The sequence below is a fragment of the Drosophila gunungcola genome, unplaced genomic scaffold, assembly GCF_025200985.1.
Source record: "Drosophila gunungcola strain Sukarami unplaced genomic scaffold, Dgunungcola_SK_2 000108F, whole genome shotgun sequence".
Taxonomy (NCBI): Eukaryota; Metazoa; Arthropoda; class Insecta; order Diptera; family Drosophilidae; genus Drosophila; species Drosophila gunungcola.
Window position 1 is genome coordinate 7,263 of NW_026453270.1, and position 17,742 is coordinate 25,004.

At 42.9% G+C, this 17,742-nt stretch overlaps 4 protein-coding genes across 4 annotated transcripts; 2 read left to right on the forward strand and 2 right to left on the reverse strand.

Moving 5' to 3' along the window:
- The first annotated feature begins 762 nt into the window (after positions 1 to 762).
- Positions 763 to 7,517, forward strand: LOC128265295 (dynein regulatory complex subunit 4). Its single transcript, XM_053001214.1, has 5 exons — positions 763 to 1,088; positions 2,581 to 2,623; positions 4,506 to 4,670; positions 4,977 to 5,280; positions 5,833 to 7,517. Exons 1-5 carry the CDS (start codon positions 1,086 to 1,088, stop codon positions 6,755 to 6,757), a joined length of 1,440 nt encoding a protein of 479 aa, XP_052857174.1. The 5' UTR covers positions 763 to 1,085; the 3' UTR covers positions 6,758 to 7,517.
- Positions 7,518 to 9,741: 2,224 nt separating this feature from the next.
- Positions 9,742 to 14,321, reverse strand: LOC128265292 (uncharacterized). Its single transcript, XM_053001210.1, is given in 8 exon segments — positions 9,742 to 10,491; positions 11,397 to 11,578; positions 11,630 to 11,820; positions 11,871 to 11,994; positions 12,057 to 12,172; positions 12,175 to 13,146; positions 13,910 to 14,149; positions 14,223 to 14,321. Coding segments are annotated over 7 exon segments (1,929 nt in total). The 5' UTR covers positions 14,112 to 14,149; positions 14,223 to 14,321; the 3' UTR covers positions 9,742 to 10,349.
- Positions 14,322 to 14,552: 231 nt separating this feature from the next.
- LOC128265302 (mitochondrial import inner membrane translocase subunit Tim29) lies at positions 14,553 to 15,350 on the forward strand. The gene has a single exon (XM_053001223.1). The coding sequence runs from the start codon at positions 14,687 to 14,689 to the stop codon at positions 15,260 to 15,262; it is 576 nt and encodes a 191-aa protein (XP_052857183.1). The 5' UTR covers positions 14,553 to 14,686; the 3' UTR covers positions 15,263 to 15,350.
- Positions 15,351 to 15,656: 306 nt separating this feature from the next.
- On the reverse strand, positions 15,657 to 17,740 carry LOC128265297 (alanyl-tRNA editing protein Aarsd1-A). Its single transcript, XM_053001216.1, has 3 exons — positions 17,581 to 17,740; positions 16,754 to 17,520; positions 15,657 to 16,274 (listed from the first exon to the last, which is right to left on the reverse strand). The coding sequence occupies exons 1-3, from the start codon at positions 17,617 to 17,619 to the stop codon at positions 15,755 to 15,757; spliced, it is 1,326 nt and encodes a 441-aa protein (XP_052857176.1). The 5' UTR covers positions 17,620 to 17,740; the 3' UTR covers positions 15,657 to 15,754.
- Positions 17,741 to 17,742: the final 2 nt, after the last annotated feature.

The window sequence follows — 17,742 nt, forward strand, 5'->3', positions numbered from 1 at the left end:
TAATTTCAATTAAAGCATTTAACCGGAGAGCCGCCGAAAGTCAGCAATATGCCTTTGTTTACCCAACTGGCGGCCCCGCCCACTAGACATTAATTAAGGCGAGAAAGTGGCGAGGTTTTTCGAGGAATTTCGCAGGCCATAGGTGGCAGTGTGTTATTCAAGGCACTAATAAAGTTGATTCGAGCGAGTTTTGCAGCACCAGCAGCAAAGGAGCCAAGGATCTGCCAGCTTCCTGATAATATCGTATTTCACGAAATCATCAAATTAGCCAGTCAAGAGCAGAGACTGCAGTGCCATAAGCATTTAAAGTCCGCCAAACAAACGGGCAAATAAACAACCCAATGCATGGGAAATTCTGGGGGGGGAAAATGCAGGGTGGAAATTCTGGGAGGGAAAATGCAGGGGGAAAATTCAAGAGACCATTTATAGGAAGCAGACAGCAGACGGCGATAAGAGAAAGAGTCTGGTCTGGTCTGGTCTGGTCTGGCTTTTCGGTTTTCGGTTTTCAGTGGCTTGGGCAGCAAACTAATGCCGGGCACTGTGTAAAGTACGAGGATACTGCCAAAAGTAGGTGCTATTAATTCTAAATATCTAGCATTTCATTTTGAATTTTGGTTTTAAGATTTTTTTTACATTTGTACCACTAATATCCACAGAAATAATATATTTGTCTTGGAACGTTACCCTTAGAGAATAATATAATACAAATGAAGAATGGGGAAAACTTAAGCTTCTTTTGTTCAAAAATGTTCACCTCAGAAACCCAGGTGATAACTGTGAAAATTCCCCTTGATTTTTTCCGTTTATTCCAGCACTTTCCCTTCGGGACCCCGGAAAATAATCGAGAGAAGAGAGCGCCAAAAAAACAGCGTTTTAACCTTTAACCTTTGCTTTTGGTTGCCCGGTTACCCACACACACATACACCAACACCATCACCAACACCCGTACATTGTCAACTGCTTTATCGATATCGTGTTTTTTGTTGTTGGACGGCAGGACATCGGCGGTTCAGTTGGCAGGAATAGTGCGGAGTGTAAAGGTCCTTTTTGCAGCAGAAGAATCGTGAGGGAGAACCGTCAGCAGAATGGTGAGTAATAAGTTGTTAAATCAGCGCAGCATCAGCGAAGCAGTGCATCCTTATAAGCCGCGCACTGCTTGGCCAGCTTGGCAGCTTCCGCCTCCTTCCGATTTCCGATTTCCGGTTCCGCTACTCCACTACTCCGCTACTTCATTCGCTCCTTTCGGTCTCAGTTTTTCAGTTTCAGTTGCACTGCAAGCGGCGCATTCAATTTTTCATGCCAAGCCAGGCTGTTGCTATTTTTGCATATACAAACTGCACTTTGCGAATGGGGTACGGTGAAGCCTGCTGGTCAAACAATTAAGTGGGAATAGGTTTTCGAATAAAAGCATTCAAAATAAATATGTTTAACATATAATTTTTTTTTTGTTATTTTTCAGTGGATTTTTTTTGTTATTGTGACTCCACTGTACATTTACTGCAGCAGGCATTCAAAATAAATAATTTTACCAACACACTTAATTAAATGGACAATTTTTCGAACCGATTAAAGTCTTTCGGAACCCAAAAATATATCTTTTTAATTTGAATTAAATTAAATTAAAACTATTTGTAACACAATGTCTTAAAAAAAAACAAAATTGGCGTACATTTAAATAAAAGTTAATATGCAGCTGATAGAAATTTTGAATACGTAACATTGTTTTTGTAGTTTTTCTGTGGCACCCTTAGCTTTCCTTTGATATCGTGGCTCTACTGTACATTTGTTGCAGCCAAGCAGCAGTCCTTTGAGCCCCCTCGATTCTCATTCTTTCGTTGGTTGTCTATTTTCGATCATTTGTTTATGTATAGACCTGCCCCCAACATATATCCGCCTTTTTTCCGTCCGATACATATATATATATATATATATATATGTTTATTTATATATTTTGCGCCTTTGGACATGGCGAAAGCGCGGTCGCCGGGCGCAGGCGGCTTCGAAAATTTTTGAATAATTTGCAGTCATAAAATATGCAATAAGCCAGCAGCCAACAGCCAACAGCTGTTGCGAAATTGTTTTGAAAGCCGCGCCATCACATTATTTAAAGCGACGATGGCAGTGCCCCGCCCTTCTCCCGCCTTTCTCCCACGTGGAGGGAACCGAATTAAACGTTGTTAAAGGATTTAAAGTGCGAAAAATAGTTGCGAGCTGCAGACGACAATTGCGCCAGACCCCGTTTTCATTTTCTGCGGAGCGAAGCTCATTCAATTTGCAAACACAAATGTGGAAATTCTTTGGGGCAAGTTCAGCGGCGACTTCAACTTGAGATTTGAGCTCAGCTGGAGTCTTTGGGTTTTTCTTTGATTTTTCGGCATTTATTTTAGTTTGTTTTTAGGACCTACAGGCTGCCTTTTATTGTATTTCGCAGGAAATATTATTCCTAATATTTGTCTTTATTACACATCATTAGTTATTGCGAAAAATAATTTAAATATTTAACAGCTATAATTTTAGGCTTATACAACTTTACAAGCTATTCTTTATTTATTACATTCAAAAATGTAATTTTTCTTACAGCCGCCGAAGGGTAAAAAGGGCAAGAAGGGCAAAAAATTGCCAGGTAAGTAAACCTTAAGTTAAATCATTTAGGTTTAGGTTCTCTATAAATCTGTTACCACATTTGGTTTATTTAGATTATTTTATTTTATTGAACCATTTGATAATCGTAATACGTATATATTTTTGATTATTTTAAAAACACAATCTCATTTGTTCTACATTTTTTAAAAATAATTACAATAACAATAGTTACTCGCATCCTATTTTCAAGTAATGGTAAAACCTTTTTGCATGGTACTTCAATTACCAAATAAGCAAGTTATGTCCGAGTTCGTAGTGGGTCCTCTTTAAGGACGCCGGCTGTTAAAGTCCTCGACGAGGAGACAAACGCAACAAGGACGAGGACTGCCTGGCAATTCATTTTCGGAACATTAATGGCAGCAGGGTGCCACTGGGTTTCGGGATATCTGGGCAGCTGGAATGGCGGACATTGGTCATTCAGGGCAATTTAAAAAGGCCAAGCAAAACAATTAGTAAATAACGATAATCTGCGTGAGACGAGGTGCAGGGGAAATGGAGGATCACTGTGGACATTCTTGTCCCAATGCAATTGCTTTGGCGGAGTCTTGCAGCCCAAAAATTAAGAGGAAAAAATGGGGGGCCAAACTGTCCACTTAATTTCCACGAGTGAGCACACTGCATTTTCCCCTGACCCCTTGACCCTTCGCTCTAAAGGACATCTAACGCACATAATTGTTTCTATGCATGCACTGGAAAAAATCTTCTGAAACAATTGGTTTACGTTATTTTTTTACTAAACTCAATTTTAATTTTTTCAATTGTTAGAATGCCGATATTTGTTTTTTTAAATTGACTGTTTTTGTGATCTTAAGACTATCGACCATTTTTACTTGCGATAGCCCTAACTCGATAAACCATATCTTAAACCGAGTGTTCTTTGGGTTTTATATTTTATTTTTACACAACTGCCCAGGTATTTTTCTCGAGTGGTTCTAGTGTGAGTCCTAGTAGTCCTGGTAGTCCTAGTAGTCCTTCCTAGTTCGAGTCCTGGCACCAGCCGGCCAACGATACCAATTACAGAAAACAATTACAACATGGTCTGCTGCTGGGCCACATATGCGGGCAGTGGGTAAGAAAAGGGGCGTGGCAGGGGTGCAAACTGTGTAAAGGGGGAAATGGGGAAAAAAATGGGGAAAAGGGGCACTTGGATGGGGGTAGCCAGGCGTGCAGCTCTCATTAAATTGCCATAAAGCCGGGAACCCCAAATATGCGGCCAAACTTTTCACTCACTCGCTTGCCCAAAACAATGGAAATTATCAAAGTCAAGATGCCATTAGAAACTAGCTTTAAAAGCGGAAAAAACTGTTTTGGGTCACCAAAAACTTAATACATATAATAACAATAAATATGATGATAAAAATGATAACTCACTTAGTCATCACTACATTTCATTGGTTCATGTTTTATAAAATTGTTTACTTTTATAATAAAAAGCTTTGCTTAAATAAATGAGAGCTTCAACCAAAACAAAACTATTAATTTATACCAAAAACTCAATCCATCACTTGTCATCCATTGTGGTTTTTAGTTTTTTTTAACTATAAAAGTATTTTTAAAAATTTTTAATTTTTAATTTGACTATTTACGGAATTGATTTTATTATCTGAACATATAATTTAAGTTTAATATACTATAATGCATTGTGTTTAATATTTAAATTAAATATTAAATCTAAAAAGCTTATTTCAATAGTCAGATTTATATTTTTACTACTCCATGTTTTATCTGTGTTTTTGTATATACATATTTGGTTACTATAACACTTTTAATTAGCTTAAATCTTTTTATTATCTTTTATTATTTTATTTAACAAATATAAACAAATATGTTTAAATATGGCTGATAACCTACTCAACCCTCAGTGCTCATCGATGGCGTGGACACCTCGGCGATGACCCGCGACCAGCTGGAGGCCTTTGCCCTCCGGCTGAAGGCGGAAATGGATCGGGAGCGGGAGGAGCGGAACTACTTCCAGTTGGAGCGGGACAAGATCCGCACTTTTTGGGAGATCACGCGCCAGCAGCTGGGTGAGTTTGGGGATTAATAATATAACAACATCAATATCAATATCAATTTCAATTTGAAACAAGAAGGTACGGAAACTTTGGCAAGTCCTTGCAGCTACAACAAAAACTTAGTAATATATAAAAGGGCTATATAATTATATATTTTTATGTGTATATACATAGTATGTATAACAACGAAAGCTGTCGATTTTCCTCTCTGAGCACTTTACATTGTCTTATTACTATTATTATAGAAACAGAAAGAAGGCCTTTGGCAAAGTATTATCCATAAACACTTAAATTAGTCTGGTTTTTGTATCTGTGCAGATGAGACCCGCTATGAGTTGCAGCAGAAGGACAAGGAGATCGAGGCCACGCAGGATCTGGCGGACATCGACACCAAGCACGTGATGCAGCAGATGAAGCACCTGCAGTTCGAGAACCACAACAAACTGGGCGAGGTGCGCGCCGAGGCGATGACCCAGCTGAAGCTGGCCCAGGAGCACCATGTCCTGCAGGAGATCGAGCTGCTGCGGGACAAGCGCCACCTGCGCAGGATCATCCGGGAGAAGATGGAGGCGGGCGAGATGCAGCTGCGCCACTTGGAGGCCAGCTTCAACGAAAAGCTGTTGTGGGTACCCCTGAAAAACCATGAAACACCATAGTCCCAATCGATCTATTGAGCCAAAATGCCCTGTTTTTATGCTTCCATATCGCATAGTTTTGTTGAGCAGGCCTCTTACAACCAATTTTAGTTTTTCGAAATTATTTATATACTATCATAAACTCCAATCAAAAATTTGTTGCAATTTGTATATAAAAAGAAATTATTTTTCTTGTGTAGAATATATGTTTACATTCTCTTTGAAGAAATCTAAGATTTTAAGGACTTAAGGGCTTAAAAAATATTTAATTTAAGACTTGAATTAGTTCAAAGAATTTTGACAAATAAATCTAAAGGCATTATATTACATTCATTGAGTAATATTAATTTTAAGACTTTTATAAATTTAAGAGATTTCGCCAGATGCTGTATGTCGTTAGGGATAAAAAAATATTTTAAGTTTAACAAAACAGCCATAATCGTTGTTGGTATCTTTGCTTCTGGCAAGGAATTCTTAAATTTGTATAATTTTGAAATAATTGAATTGATCAAAAATTAATTGTTTTGCGATCCTGGCAGGGAGCAGCGCATCACGTTCGAGCGCGAGCGCAAGGACAACGAGATGCTGCACGAGGAGAAGATGGTCGAGCAGAAGGCCAAGCTGGACCTGTTCTACGGCACCCAGATGTTCGAGGTGGAGGAGCGCAAGAACCAGCAGATCAAGGACCTGCAGGACCACCACGACCTGGCCTTCAACGACATGAAGAACTACTACAACGACATCACGCTGAACAACCTGGCGCTGATCGGCAGCATGAAGGAGCAGCTGGAGCAGCTGCGCAAACAGGCCGAGAGATCCGACCGGATTGCGGCGGACACGGCGGCTGAGAACCGGCGGCTGAAGGAGCCGCTGGAGCACGCCAACCTCCAGCTGAACGAGTTCCGCCGCAAGCTGGAGTTCTACGAGCGGGACAAGCAGCAGCTGAGCCGCCTCAAGGTGCGCAACACGCGGCTGGAGAAGAAGGTCAAGGGACTCACCTGGGAGGCGGAGACGCTCATCCTGCGCAACGACTCGCTGGTGGCGGAGCGCGAGGGCCTCAAGGAGCGCTTCAACGACGTCATCGTGGAGCTGCAGCAGAAGACCGGCCTGAAGAACGTCCTCCTGGAGCGCAAGATCGCCGCCCTGATGCGCGAGGGCGAGAAGCGCAGCATCGTGCTGCACGAAACCATCGCCACCTGCGCCCCCAACTACGCCGAGAAGCTGGCCAGCCTGGACGAGCGCGTGGGCAACGTCGTCGACGAGAAGAACAAGCTCATCCTGGACCTGCGCTACGAGGTGGCCAAGGCCAGGAAGGCCCACGACGACCTGCTCGAGACCTACGAGTGCAAGCTCAAGCAGCACGGCGTGCCCGTCGACGAGCTGGGCTTCAAACCGCTCAGGGAACGCGACCAGCAGCAGCTGTACATCTGCGGTCCGGCGGGAATCGTCACGGACAACAAGTAGTATTACAAAATGATCGAGGGACCAAAAACCAAGGAGACGGAAAACCATGGCAGAAACATTTCAATTTTAAAACACCAAAACGGTTTTGGATGGAGAGTGAGACAAAAACGATAACTAATCAAAATCACAACAATATTAAATCCCTAAAAGACCTTGGAGGCGACAGTCCTCAAAAGCATTATAAAAATAAGTTTAGGGACATATATAAAACGGATAAAAAAACCATTTTAGCTTTAAAACCCTAAAAAGATTTAAGATAGGGTGTGAAAAGAAATCTATAGTTAATTATTAATAAATCAAAAGCAATATAAGGTTAAAAAAGAAAAGGATCGAAAATGAAAAGCATCAAATGAAACATTCACAAGGCTCTCTTCAAAAATAGTGCTTAAAAAAAAGATTACGCAAAAAAAAGGGGATACAAAATAACATTAAAAGAGGGAGATCAAATGCAAAATGGGTAATACCCCAAAAACAAATCCCGCCTTCAGAGCCCCCAGTAAATTTAAATTGTAATAGTAATAGTGCTGTTCGGATTATTCAGAATTAATTCATTGCCTAGTTAGATTATACATAATCATGTAATATTTACAAAATTCTGGAACATTTAGTGGAAAAACAATTAATAAAAAATGTTTGCATTACAACACAAATAAATTGTTTCTTTATTTAGCGGAAGTAAGACTGAACCAATCCTTCACACATTACATAGTAATTTAAAAAGGTTATAGAGATGCATACCAAATACGCAAGTAAATTAAAATGCAAGTGCCGAGTGCTGTTCGAATCATTCAGAATTTATTCAACGTTAGCCTAGATTAGTGTATAAGAAGTATGTATACGTTTATGTATATGCTTATAAAAAACCTTCTGTAATACGTTAGCAGGGAGTTGAACATTTTGGGAATGCGCGTACAATCCGACTTCGACTAACACTACAGACAGAAAGAGATGCACAGTGAGAGTGAGGGGGCGAGAAAGAGAGACAGGATTGAGATTGAGATTGAGATAGAGTCAAAGTCGAGCCATGTATTTTGCTGATGTGTGTGTTTTTAATACTTAAAGGTCTGTGGTTTGGGGTCTTACGTAACTCGTAACTCGTAACTCTTCAACGGCAAATTATAAAAACCTTCTCTTTCGAAACTCCGCTTTCTGTTCTGAACGCTTCGTGGCTTTAGGCTAATTTACTATACTCTGTTTTCGTTATGGTTAGGGTTTCTTCTCTTTAGTTTGTCAATTGATTTATTTTTGAAATAGATATCACATGATGTTTTGCTTCTTGTTGCTGCTTTACTACGGATTTAATTCAATTCGTTTCGCTTCGTTTCGAGTCGATTTCAGTTTTCAGTATTTTAGTTTTAGTTTTAGTTTCCGTTTTCGTTTTTAGTTTCCTTTAAATTGATTTGATTTGATCAACAACAGTAATAATTTTTCTTATTTAAATTTCCCCTAACTGAAATGTGTTTCCTTGGCGTTTTATTGTTTAACTTTTTTTCGGTAACTTTACTGTAATAACTGTTTGGTTTGAGTTTCTGTGTGGCATACACTTTACAAACTGAAATTTTCTTACGTAACGATTATATGGTATAATGGCTTTTTGTCTAAAAATACAAAAAAAAATATATATAAAGAATAATATTCAAATTGGAATGATTTCTCTTATATATATATCAAATTCGGACCACAAATTTTGTGTGCTTAGTCTAAAAAATAAATGTTCCAAACCTAAATTAAAAATGGATGTAAAACAAAATGACAGGGAGAGACCTCAAACTAAGAAAACCTAGTGTTTTCCATTGGGTCTTTCCGGATTCCCCTCCTTATGGTTAAAACTCTTTCAAAGAGTGTACAAATGAGCCTTAAAGTTAGTAACAATAAATTCAAATAAGTGCGAGTGCTCAGGTCTTGCCTCAACAATCTGTAAAGTGTATACGTTCTGCGGTAGTCCGTAGATCCTTCCTTCCACTCCTGCTCCTTCGATGAACCGTATCCTGGATTTTTGGAATACTTCTGTGTAGTTTCTGCTGGATTTCGGAGTTCGATTGGCTGGCTTTGCAGTATCAGTTTCAGTTTCAGTTTTAGTTTAGCTTTTTGTTGTATAGGTACTTTTTCTGTTACGCTCCTATTGGTTTCCATATTTTGAGTTCACAAACTATATAGAATAACCTATAGCTTCCTGTTGCGGTTCGTATTCTGTATTCAGTATTCAGTGCTCAATAGTTTGCAGTTTTGTATTTATGTATGGTATAAATCAAAATTTAAAGCGATCACAACGGTTTAATTCACAGACGCGTGTGGAAACATTTGTTTAGAAATGTCCGTGGAAATATTTCCTATTTTCTTTCGTATCGTTTCGATTTCTCTGGTTAGTTAATTTTACGTTTTTCAATTTCCCTATTTTCGGTTGGCTTTTGCTTATCTTCCAAATTGGTTGCTATGCTTTCTATACAAGTAAATGTAATTTAATCGTAATTTGAGTATAATTTCACTTAACTAATTTTAGTCAAATTGGTAGCGTTTGCTCGTCGTTTCGTTATTGTTCTCTATATGGTTTCGTTTCGTTTCGGTTCGGCGTTTTTCACAGTCTTAATAAATATACTGATCGAGTGTGGGGTTTGTGTGTGTGTTTTTGTGGTGTGTATGGCACATTGGGAGTTTCCATTTCCATTTTCATTCATATTTATTGCCTTGTACGCGTTTCGACTATTTAGCTAATTTAATTCGTTTCTATCCGAGCACAACATAATTCTATAATCTGAGGCTATAACTGGATTTGCTTAGTGATTGGTGATTATTGCTTTGACTTGGACTATTTTAAAGTTACGTTAGATTAATACTCGATACATAGGCCATATGATTAGATTACATTAAACATTAACTTTATCTAAATGCCATAATTTGTGTTTCAGTTTCAGTTCCAGTATTCAATTTTTGAAAAAGTCTAAACTAAAATGAAAGTTTTACTAACATTTTTGTTTGTAAGGCAATTTGTTTGTTGTTTTTTTCGGTTTTTCTTTCTTTCTTTTTTTTTTTTTTTGTTTGTTTATTTGTTGTTTGCGCTTGCGTTTGCTTTTGCTTTGAGATTGTTTTAAATCCAAATTGAATTTAGATTGAGTTCAGTTCAGTTGATTCAGTTTGATTTGAAAAAATAAATCCACCAAATCTAGTACAAATACAAATATGAATACAACGGTGATGACACAAAACGAGCGTTAAAAATATCTAACCCGATTGCAAATGTGGATTCGGTTCCGGGGTGTAACTACTACCATTATTAGTACATAAGTATGTAGTAATGTTAGTTGGCCTGGCTCTACGAATATTGTGTATGTGTTACACGAGAGCTATTCGGAGCAGGATTGTGATTGTGATTGGGATGGGGAGGGGACTTGGACTGGTGCTTGGACGGGATCTAGTGTCTATGAAAGCGAGAGAGATGGCCGATGGCAACGAACCGGGGGCCATCGTCCTTCAACAAATGGAACTGCATTGCTTTGGAACAGCTGTGTAATTAATTGGGAGTCGTCGGTGATTCTCTAGGCGGCTCCTCCTCCCCATCTCCTCTTCTGCAGTCTCCGCCTAGGCTGTTGCCATTCTAGTAGAACTTCCTGCGGGCAAACGCGTTGATCAGGCGCGGCGTGTGCTCGTCCAGGCTGCACAGTTCCAGCAGGTTCTCATTGCGGGCGCCGGAGTAGATCATGGAGGCGTTGTGCTGCCGCAGGCTCACCATAACGAATCTGCGGAGGCACGAGTGGTTAATCAACTGGATCCCTTCAGGGGCATGTTGTTATCTGTTGTTATCAACATGAATGCATAATGTTCAAAACTTTAAAGATGTCGGTGCTCATCATAACTCCAAAATATTAAGTTCAAACGTACAGCACCGATCGTTTTACAATTTTAAACACTATTTGAGTTATTTGACAATAAAAAAAGAACAGAACGCAAAAACCCAAGTTTTTTCATCTAAATGTTTCCGAAAAGTGCAAAATTAAAATTAAAAAAAAAAACACCCACCACGATCCTGGAAAAAGCGATTATCTAACGATACAAATTTAATTTCGGAATTTGATTTTACTTCGTGAAAATACAACAAAACAACAAAACATTCTTTAAATTTAAAGTAATTTACTATTGGTTTTTATGAACATTTTTGAACTGTTTTGTCACGATTTAACCCTTTTTCTTAACATTAGGCGGGGAACTATTACCTAAAATGTGTCAAATATTGAGTAAAAACTTCCTTTAGATGGAGCCAAGACCAATTATGTCCTTATGACCTTAAGTCATTTTGTTTTTAAGCACTCTTTTTCTCTTTTTTTTTGAGCCTACAACTATGACCTTGGAGCAAAATCAGTAAACAAAAAATCGTAACTTAAAAAAAGGTGTGTCTTGAAAATAAACTACAGGCAGTATAAAAGTATAAGTGTTATTTCAATGCTAAATAATTAAACAAAACCCAAGAGTCTAAAACTGAAGTCTAAGCCTTATTTTAAAGGCACTTGAGTTTGGTTTTGTTACTTTCGTGGTATTAGTTTTAAAGTCATCTTATTGAGCAATTTTTCATACCCAATAGTTTAAAATTCGTGTAACAATAGTTCTTCTTTCGGGTGTCAGCATGTTTTAAGCAACGAATACTCACTTGGCATTGGAGCTCCGCTTCTCACGGTAATCGTCCATTAGGGCAGCCAAGCTCTTGGAATTATTGCCCGGATTTCCTCGCCCGGCACCCGGCACTAGCACCAGGAACACATCGTACGTGTTCTTCTCATCCTCCAGCGCTCTGTCCAGGACATCCGTCAGCGCCTGCTTGGTCTTCAGCACCTGCAGTGGATAATCGTTATAGTGATTGCCTCCCAGCGCATGGCTAACAACCTTCTGGTTCTGGCAGCAGGCCGTGGCCTCCGCCAACGACATCTCCTTGGTCCAGGGCAGCGTCTTCAGCTGGCCACTGCGGTCGTGCCAGAACTGCACCGTCACCTTGGGATCGCTACGGAAGTAGCCAAAGGCCAGGGCCACCAGGGCATCCAGGTATTTGAGCGAGCGACAGCGACCGGAAAGGTGTTCTGGGGAAAATATTAACTAGATGATTCAATACAGATTAGACGTCACTTACTGCCCAAGTAGAACTGCTCCAGATTGAGGGTGATGTGCAGCCGCCTGCCGAGCGCCTTGTTCTGGCCAAAGGATGCCTCGTACACTCTGTGTAGAAAATTCGCCCTTTGCGTGCGCGTTGGACACTGAAAAGTACACGTTTCGCATTAGGAACAGTTTAAGAATATCAAAAGCCAATGGATTTTACCACTACCACCACCTTCCGGGGCCTCCGCAGGCGCATGTCCTCCAGCAGGAGACGCACCGGCGGCACATTGCCCGCCTTCAGCTTCTTCTCGTCCAGCAGCTGATCGGCGAAGGGCGCACCTGGCTGTGCAGCCGCGAGAGGCGTGGCCAGAACTGGAGCAGCTGGTCGTAGGTCATGCGCGGAACAAGGAACTTGGCCAGCGCCGGATCGTTGAGCAGCTGCAGCGGCACATGCTCCCAGCTGAGCGACAGCTTCTTCACAATGGGCAGCGCCTGTTCGGGATCCTGCAGGAGGCGCAGCTTGAGCACGCCCTCAATTATCGCACGGCAGTGGCTCAGGGGCGTGAGGAAAGTGGGCCACTGGGCCAGCTCTTTGGGCGGCGAGGAGAGCAGTTTCAGGGCGGCCATGACTTCGGGTCGGAAGTCGGCATCCCGGAAGTGACAGCGGTGCAGCAGATCGCGGTGCGCCGCCCAGCGAGTGCCATCGCCCACCGACCAGAGGTGGAGCAGGCGGTCCACCGACTGATGGCCATACCAGTCCAGAATGGCCTTGCGCACCGTGCGGTTGAAGGGCGTCTGGCGGTCCAGCAGCTTCTGGACGCGCCTCACCAGCTGCACGAAGAGCAGGAGGTCCGACTCGCTGGTTATCAGGTCGGGGAACCTGCTGCGCACCAACTTGCGCTGCTTCTCGTCCTCGCGCGTGCTGAGGAAGACGGCCAGGATGAGGAGCGGCTCGTTCGGGCGCGGCAGGTGCTCCGCATTCGGTCCGCTGCCCAGCACACCAGCCAGGCACTCGGCCAGCTCTGCGTCGGTCACTTGGGCACAGAGGTCCCGCAGCGTGCTGAAGCTAATCTCGACGGCCAGGTCCAGCGTGGGCGGGGCGTAGACGGGGCAATCCGTGGAGCCGATGAAACAGTAGCGGCGCAGCTTGTCAATTGCCGGAATGGAGATTGGGGCAATGGACTCAGCCTGCAAGGGCTCCTCCTTCATGGGTTCCTCCTTCATGGGTTCCTCCTTCATCGGTTCCTCCTTCATGGGTTCATCCTGCAAGGGCTCATCCTTCAAGGGCTTCTTCTTTTTTGCTGCATCTGCTAACGAGATGATTGCAAGATTAGCTTATATTTTGGAATAAAACATACACAGTAACACATTTACTTTACTACTTATTGACTAATTTAACAATTGTGTATATTAAGCGGATGGGATGATATTGATGGGGATTTAAACAAATGTCTTTCCAGGGCCTAACTAAACTGCTAACTGCTATTTACTGTTCTTTCTTGAACGTAGCTGTTACTTATGAATGAACATATTTTAAATGTTTAACTAACTCCGATAGCTTGCAGCACTAAATTAAAATTAAGCCAATAAAGGTAATGCTATTTTTCCAATCACTGCTATGCTTGCATATGACATTAACACATAGCTTAACTTGCATAAAATACATACATACAAGTGCAAATAATTCACTTATACCCTGTAAGGAATTTTAAATAAGTGCTACTTTCTTGCCCCTAGCTGTGTTTGCATGGCAATGAGCACATTCTATTCCGATCAAAATTCAAAAAATCAAATTTTATAATTTTAAGTAATTTAATAATAGGAGTTCCTATAGCTTGCATTACTAAATTAAAACTAAGCCACTTTTGGTGCTACTTCTGCTGTGTTTATACATCAAGCTTGAAACACAATAAAAAAGTTCAATTCATATCCTGTACTGAATTAAAATTGAGTGCTACTTTCTTGCCCTTTGCTGTTGTTGCATGAGAATGAGCACATGTACCGTTTTGCAAGTTTTCGGAGGGGAGGGGGATGGGGATGGGAAAGGGGAAGTGGGAAGTGCGTCGTACTCACATTCCTTGGCTGCCTGCGACTCCTTGTTCATAGGCTGTTGTTGCTCCTTGGCGTCCCGCTTTGCCACCGAGGACTCCGCTAGTCCTGCTGATGCTGATCCTGATCCCGATCCTGAGGAGCCCTTGGACACCACGAGGCCAGAAGATAACCCCCGGGATAATCCCTTCGATCCCAGGGAGCCCGATCCCTTCGCCTTTTTCATGGCAGCAATTATTGCATTCTACACTCACGCCGCACTTTCTGGGAATTTGGATAAGCCAGCGTTATATTCCGATTCGCCACGCCCCATTCGCTGCGATTTGCCCACACTTACCTTTTTTTTAACTGCTCGCTGCTGGGCTTATTTTGTTTTAACAAGTTTTGTACATAATTTTGGAGAGAGTCAGCGATAGCACTATCGATAACATCGTTGGCTTGCTCCTTGTCATTTTGGCCATAACTATCGCTTCGCTATTATGTTTTTGAATTTGTTTGGTTTTAATTTTGTGAAAACAAGTTGTCGATTAGGTCATACAAAATTAAATAAATAAATGATAATGAAAATAAAACTGAACCAACCCTCCATTGGGTATTGTCTACGCCTATCGATATACCGCCATCGCGATACATCGCGCGCTGCTCTGGGAATTTGGCGCCAGCACGCATACGGTCACACTGGAGCGAACCGAACCGAGCCGAACAGCTGTTTTCCCGCACTGTCTATTTGATAACACTGGGATTCCGATTCCACCTGGCTTTCCTCCAAATTGATCACTGAAAATCGAAACCCCCTGGGAGATGCAGTTCCTCCGTGTGGGCGGTCGCATAACGGCACTGCGCCAGAGGCTGGCCGACAGGGTTCAGATGCCGGAGCGCTTTAAGGACACCTTCGTGGAGAAGTGGGTGCAGTACTGGAAGGGCCTGGTGCGCGACTACTCGGAGGTGGCGGTGGGCGTGGTGCGGGAGTCCTACACGAAGCCCAAGAAGGCGCTGCTCTACGGCACCGGCATGCTGTTCCTGTACCAGGCGGGCCTCAACAATCCCGGCGAGGAGGCCTTCATGACCCTGCTAAGGCGGTCCACGAACCGCATGATCACCGTGCCCACCGAGCTCCAGAATCCCGACTCCGCCGATTACCTGCTGACCCTGGAGCGGGCCATCAACCAGAAGAAACTGCGACTCCTCTCGCTGGGCATCTGCACGATCCTGTGGGTGGATCTGTACGACGAGGACGACTGCACATACCCGGCCATCTGCGAGTACACCAAAGTGGGGCTCCTCAACTTCCACGAGAGGATCATCGACGTGGGCTTCTGGAACCAGTACTGGCGCCTCGACTGGAAGATGCGCAACTACGATGTCAACTACCTGTGATCCTCCATATTGACACCACTCGTTGTTATTAATACCATGTTGTTCAGCCAAGGGAATACAATATATGTATGTTTTTAGTACAGGAAAACGTGTTCATTTCGTTATGTTCCTGGATTGTTTGCGTTTAATACGGCTGTAATAGTAAATTTTATTTTGGCTTACGGAAATGGCAAATGAAAATAGTTTAGAGGCCAGTTAAACACTATATAAATCTGCTTTTCAAATAGGTATAATCTCTGAAAATATCTATAAAAAAGTTTGCTTGGCAAATGCTTTTTTTTTTTAAATTTAAAAAACCAATAACTTGTTTATTCCTATCCAATGTTCAGATAAGTAAGAGCTTAGCGGTTTTCTTAATTGAAAGTGCATTTTTTTGCAAAATCTGATTTCCAAGTGCTTTAAAAAATAGCCAACATTTATTTTCGAACATTTATGTTCTCTAATACCATACAAATATTGTATATTGGATGGGGGGCACTGCCGAACGTTGCTCTACTCCTCCTTGTCCAACTCAGCGCCATTTGCAGGCGGGGCCGCTGCTGGGGCTTCTACGATCTTCTTTGGCTTGAACTGCGCCTCCAGCAGATCTTGGCAGTCCTGCAGCCGCGCCAGGTTGTTGATCTTGCCCTGGAAACTGCCCTCCTTGCCGTTGCCCTTGCCCTCGAGCAGTTCCACAAACTGGGGGCCCAGTTTCTCGACCAGTTCCGGATCTCCGCGCAGCACCAGATGGCCTTTGGCACTGCTGCCGGCGGCAACGCCCTCGGAAACGGTGAGGAAGTAGAGGATTCCCTCTGCGGGCGCCAGCCGCAAGAATGTGTTGATGAAGTCCACCTCGATGCCGTCGCGTCGATGGAGGGCGAAGTACTTGGGGCGCTCCTTCTTGGGCAGATCCTCCAGCCGCTCGGCCTCGGCGGTGGCGAAGTCCTTGAGCAGCTGCACGAAGTACTTGCGACTGCCCTTCACATTCTGCTGCAACTTCTGGACGAGCTCCAAGTGCTGGCCCGGGCCACCTCTGTAAAATAACAAATTAGTCGGTGAGTATACGGTCGAAAATTCTTACAAATTAATAAATATTATTAGATACATCATAAATATTAATCAGAAATATAATCTTTTACTGACAAGTGACATATAAACTGCATTTCGAATTTGTACATTACTTAAAATATTAATTATATTATATGATTTGGTAACAATATCATCGATATTAGTTTTACAAATAATTACAAATTTCATTTCTCAGTTTAATTGTGGTATGATAAATTTCAAATCTTAAATGGTCTTTATTATATATCGAAAAATTGTAAAAATGTCATGGATAAATTGTTAGAAATCATAAATACCAACCAAATAATTTCAGAAATAATAGGAATAAATTGAAAGTCTATATATGGTGATTACAGAGCTAATAGGTATGAACCAAGATCAAACCAAAGTGGCTACAAAGTTGTGAAGGGAGAAACCCTTGCTGAATACTTAAGGAACACTCACTTGAGGGCTTGGGTGAGCTGCTGCTCCCGCTGAAAGACCTCGCCCAGCTTTTGCAGAACCCTTTCGCCGACGACGAAGTGGACGAGCACGTTGGTCTTCACCTTCTCGGCGCAGAGCAGCTTGATGCACTGCAGCTGGGAGAGATTCGTGACGTGGGTGCCGCAGCACATGTTGCTTTCGATGCCCGCGATGCGCACCACGCGGGCCAGACCCTCATGGTCCTTGGGCAGTCCGCGCGGGGCGCGGGCATCCTGGAACTCCTGCGCCACCTCGGGGTCCACCAGGACCACGCTGACCTCGCGGCCCTCGCGTATCAGGTCGTTGGCCTGCCGCTCGATGAGGTCCAGCGACTCGCGACTGATGAGATGGGGCGTGCTCAGCTGGATGTACGAGGCACTGGAGCCCAGGGACCAGGAGGTCGTGTCGTACTTGAACTCCCTGTCAAACAGGGCGGTTATCAGGTGCTGTCCCGAGTGCTGTTGCATGTGGTCCAGTCGCCGTGGAAAGTCGAGTTGCTGGAGCACCTCCGAGTCCTGCTCGAAACTCGTCGGCGATTCCACAAAGTGAACGGCCGTGGTGCCCTTCCGCTGGACATTGCGCACGGGGAATCCGCCGAGGGTTCCGTAATCGCAGGGCTGGCCACCGCCCTCGGGAAACAGTATCGTGTCCTCGCAGACCACCTGGAAACCCTTCAGTTTCTGGACCTCTCCCTGCGGACTGGTCCAGTCCAAGGTGGCAAACTCACTGCTCACGACTTTCGTCTTGAACTGTTAATCGATCAATTAGGTTACAAATTATGTAACTACGGAGGTACTCAGCCAGGTTACCTGCTTCAGGAAGCTGTCCTCCTGGCACTTGAACACCATCTTCTCATTCAATCCACGCAATTCCCAGCCCGCTTATCGAAATAATAAACAATTTATGAGAGGTTCCATCAACAAGTGTTCATTTGGCGGCTAGTTCACTTCACTGCACCGCCAGTTCATTCC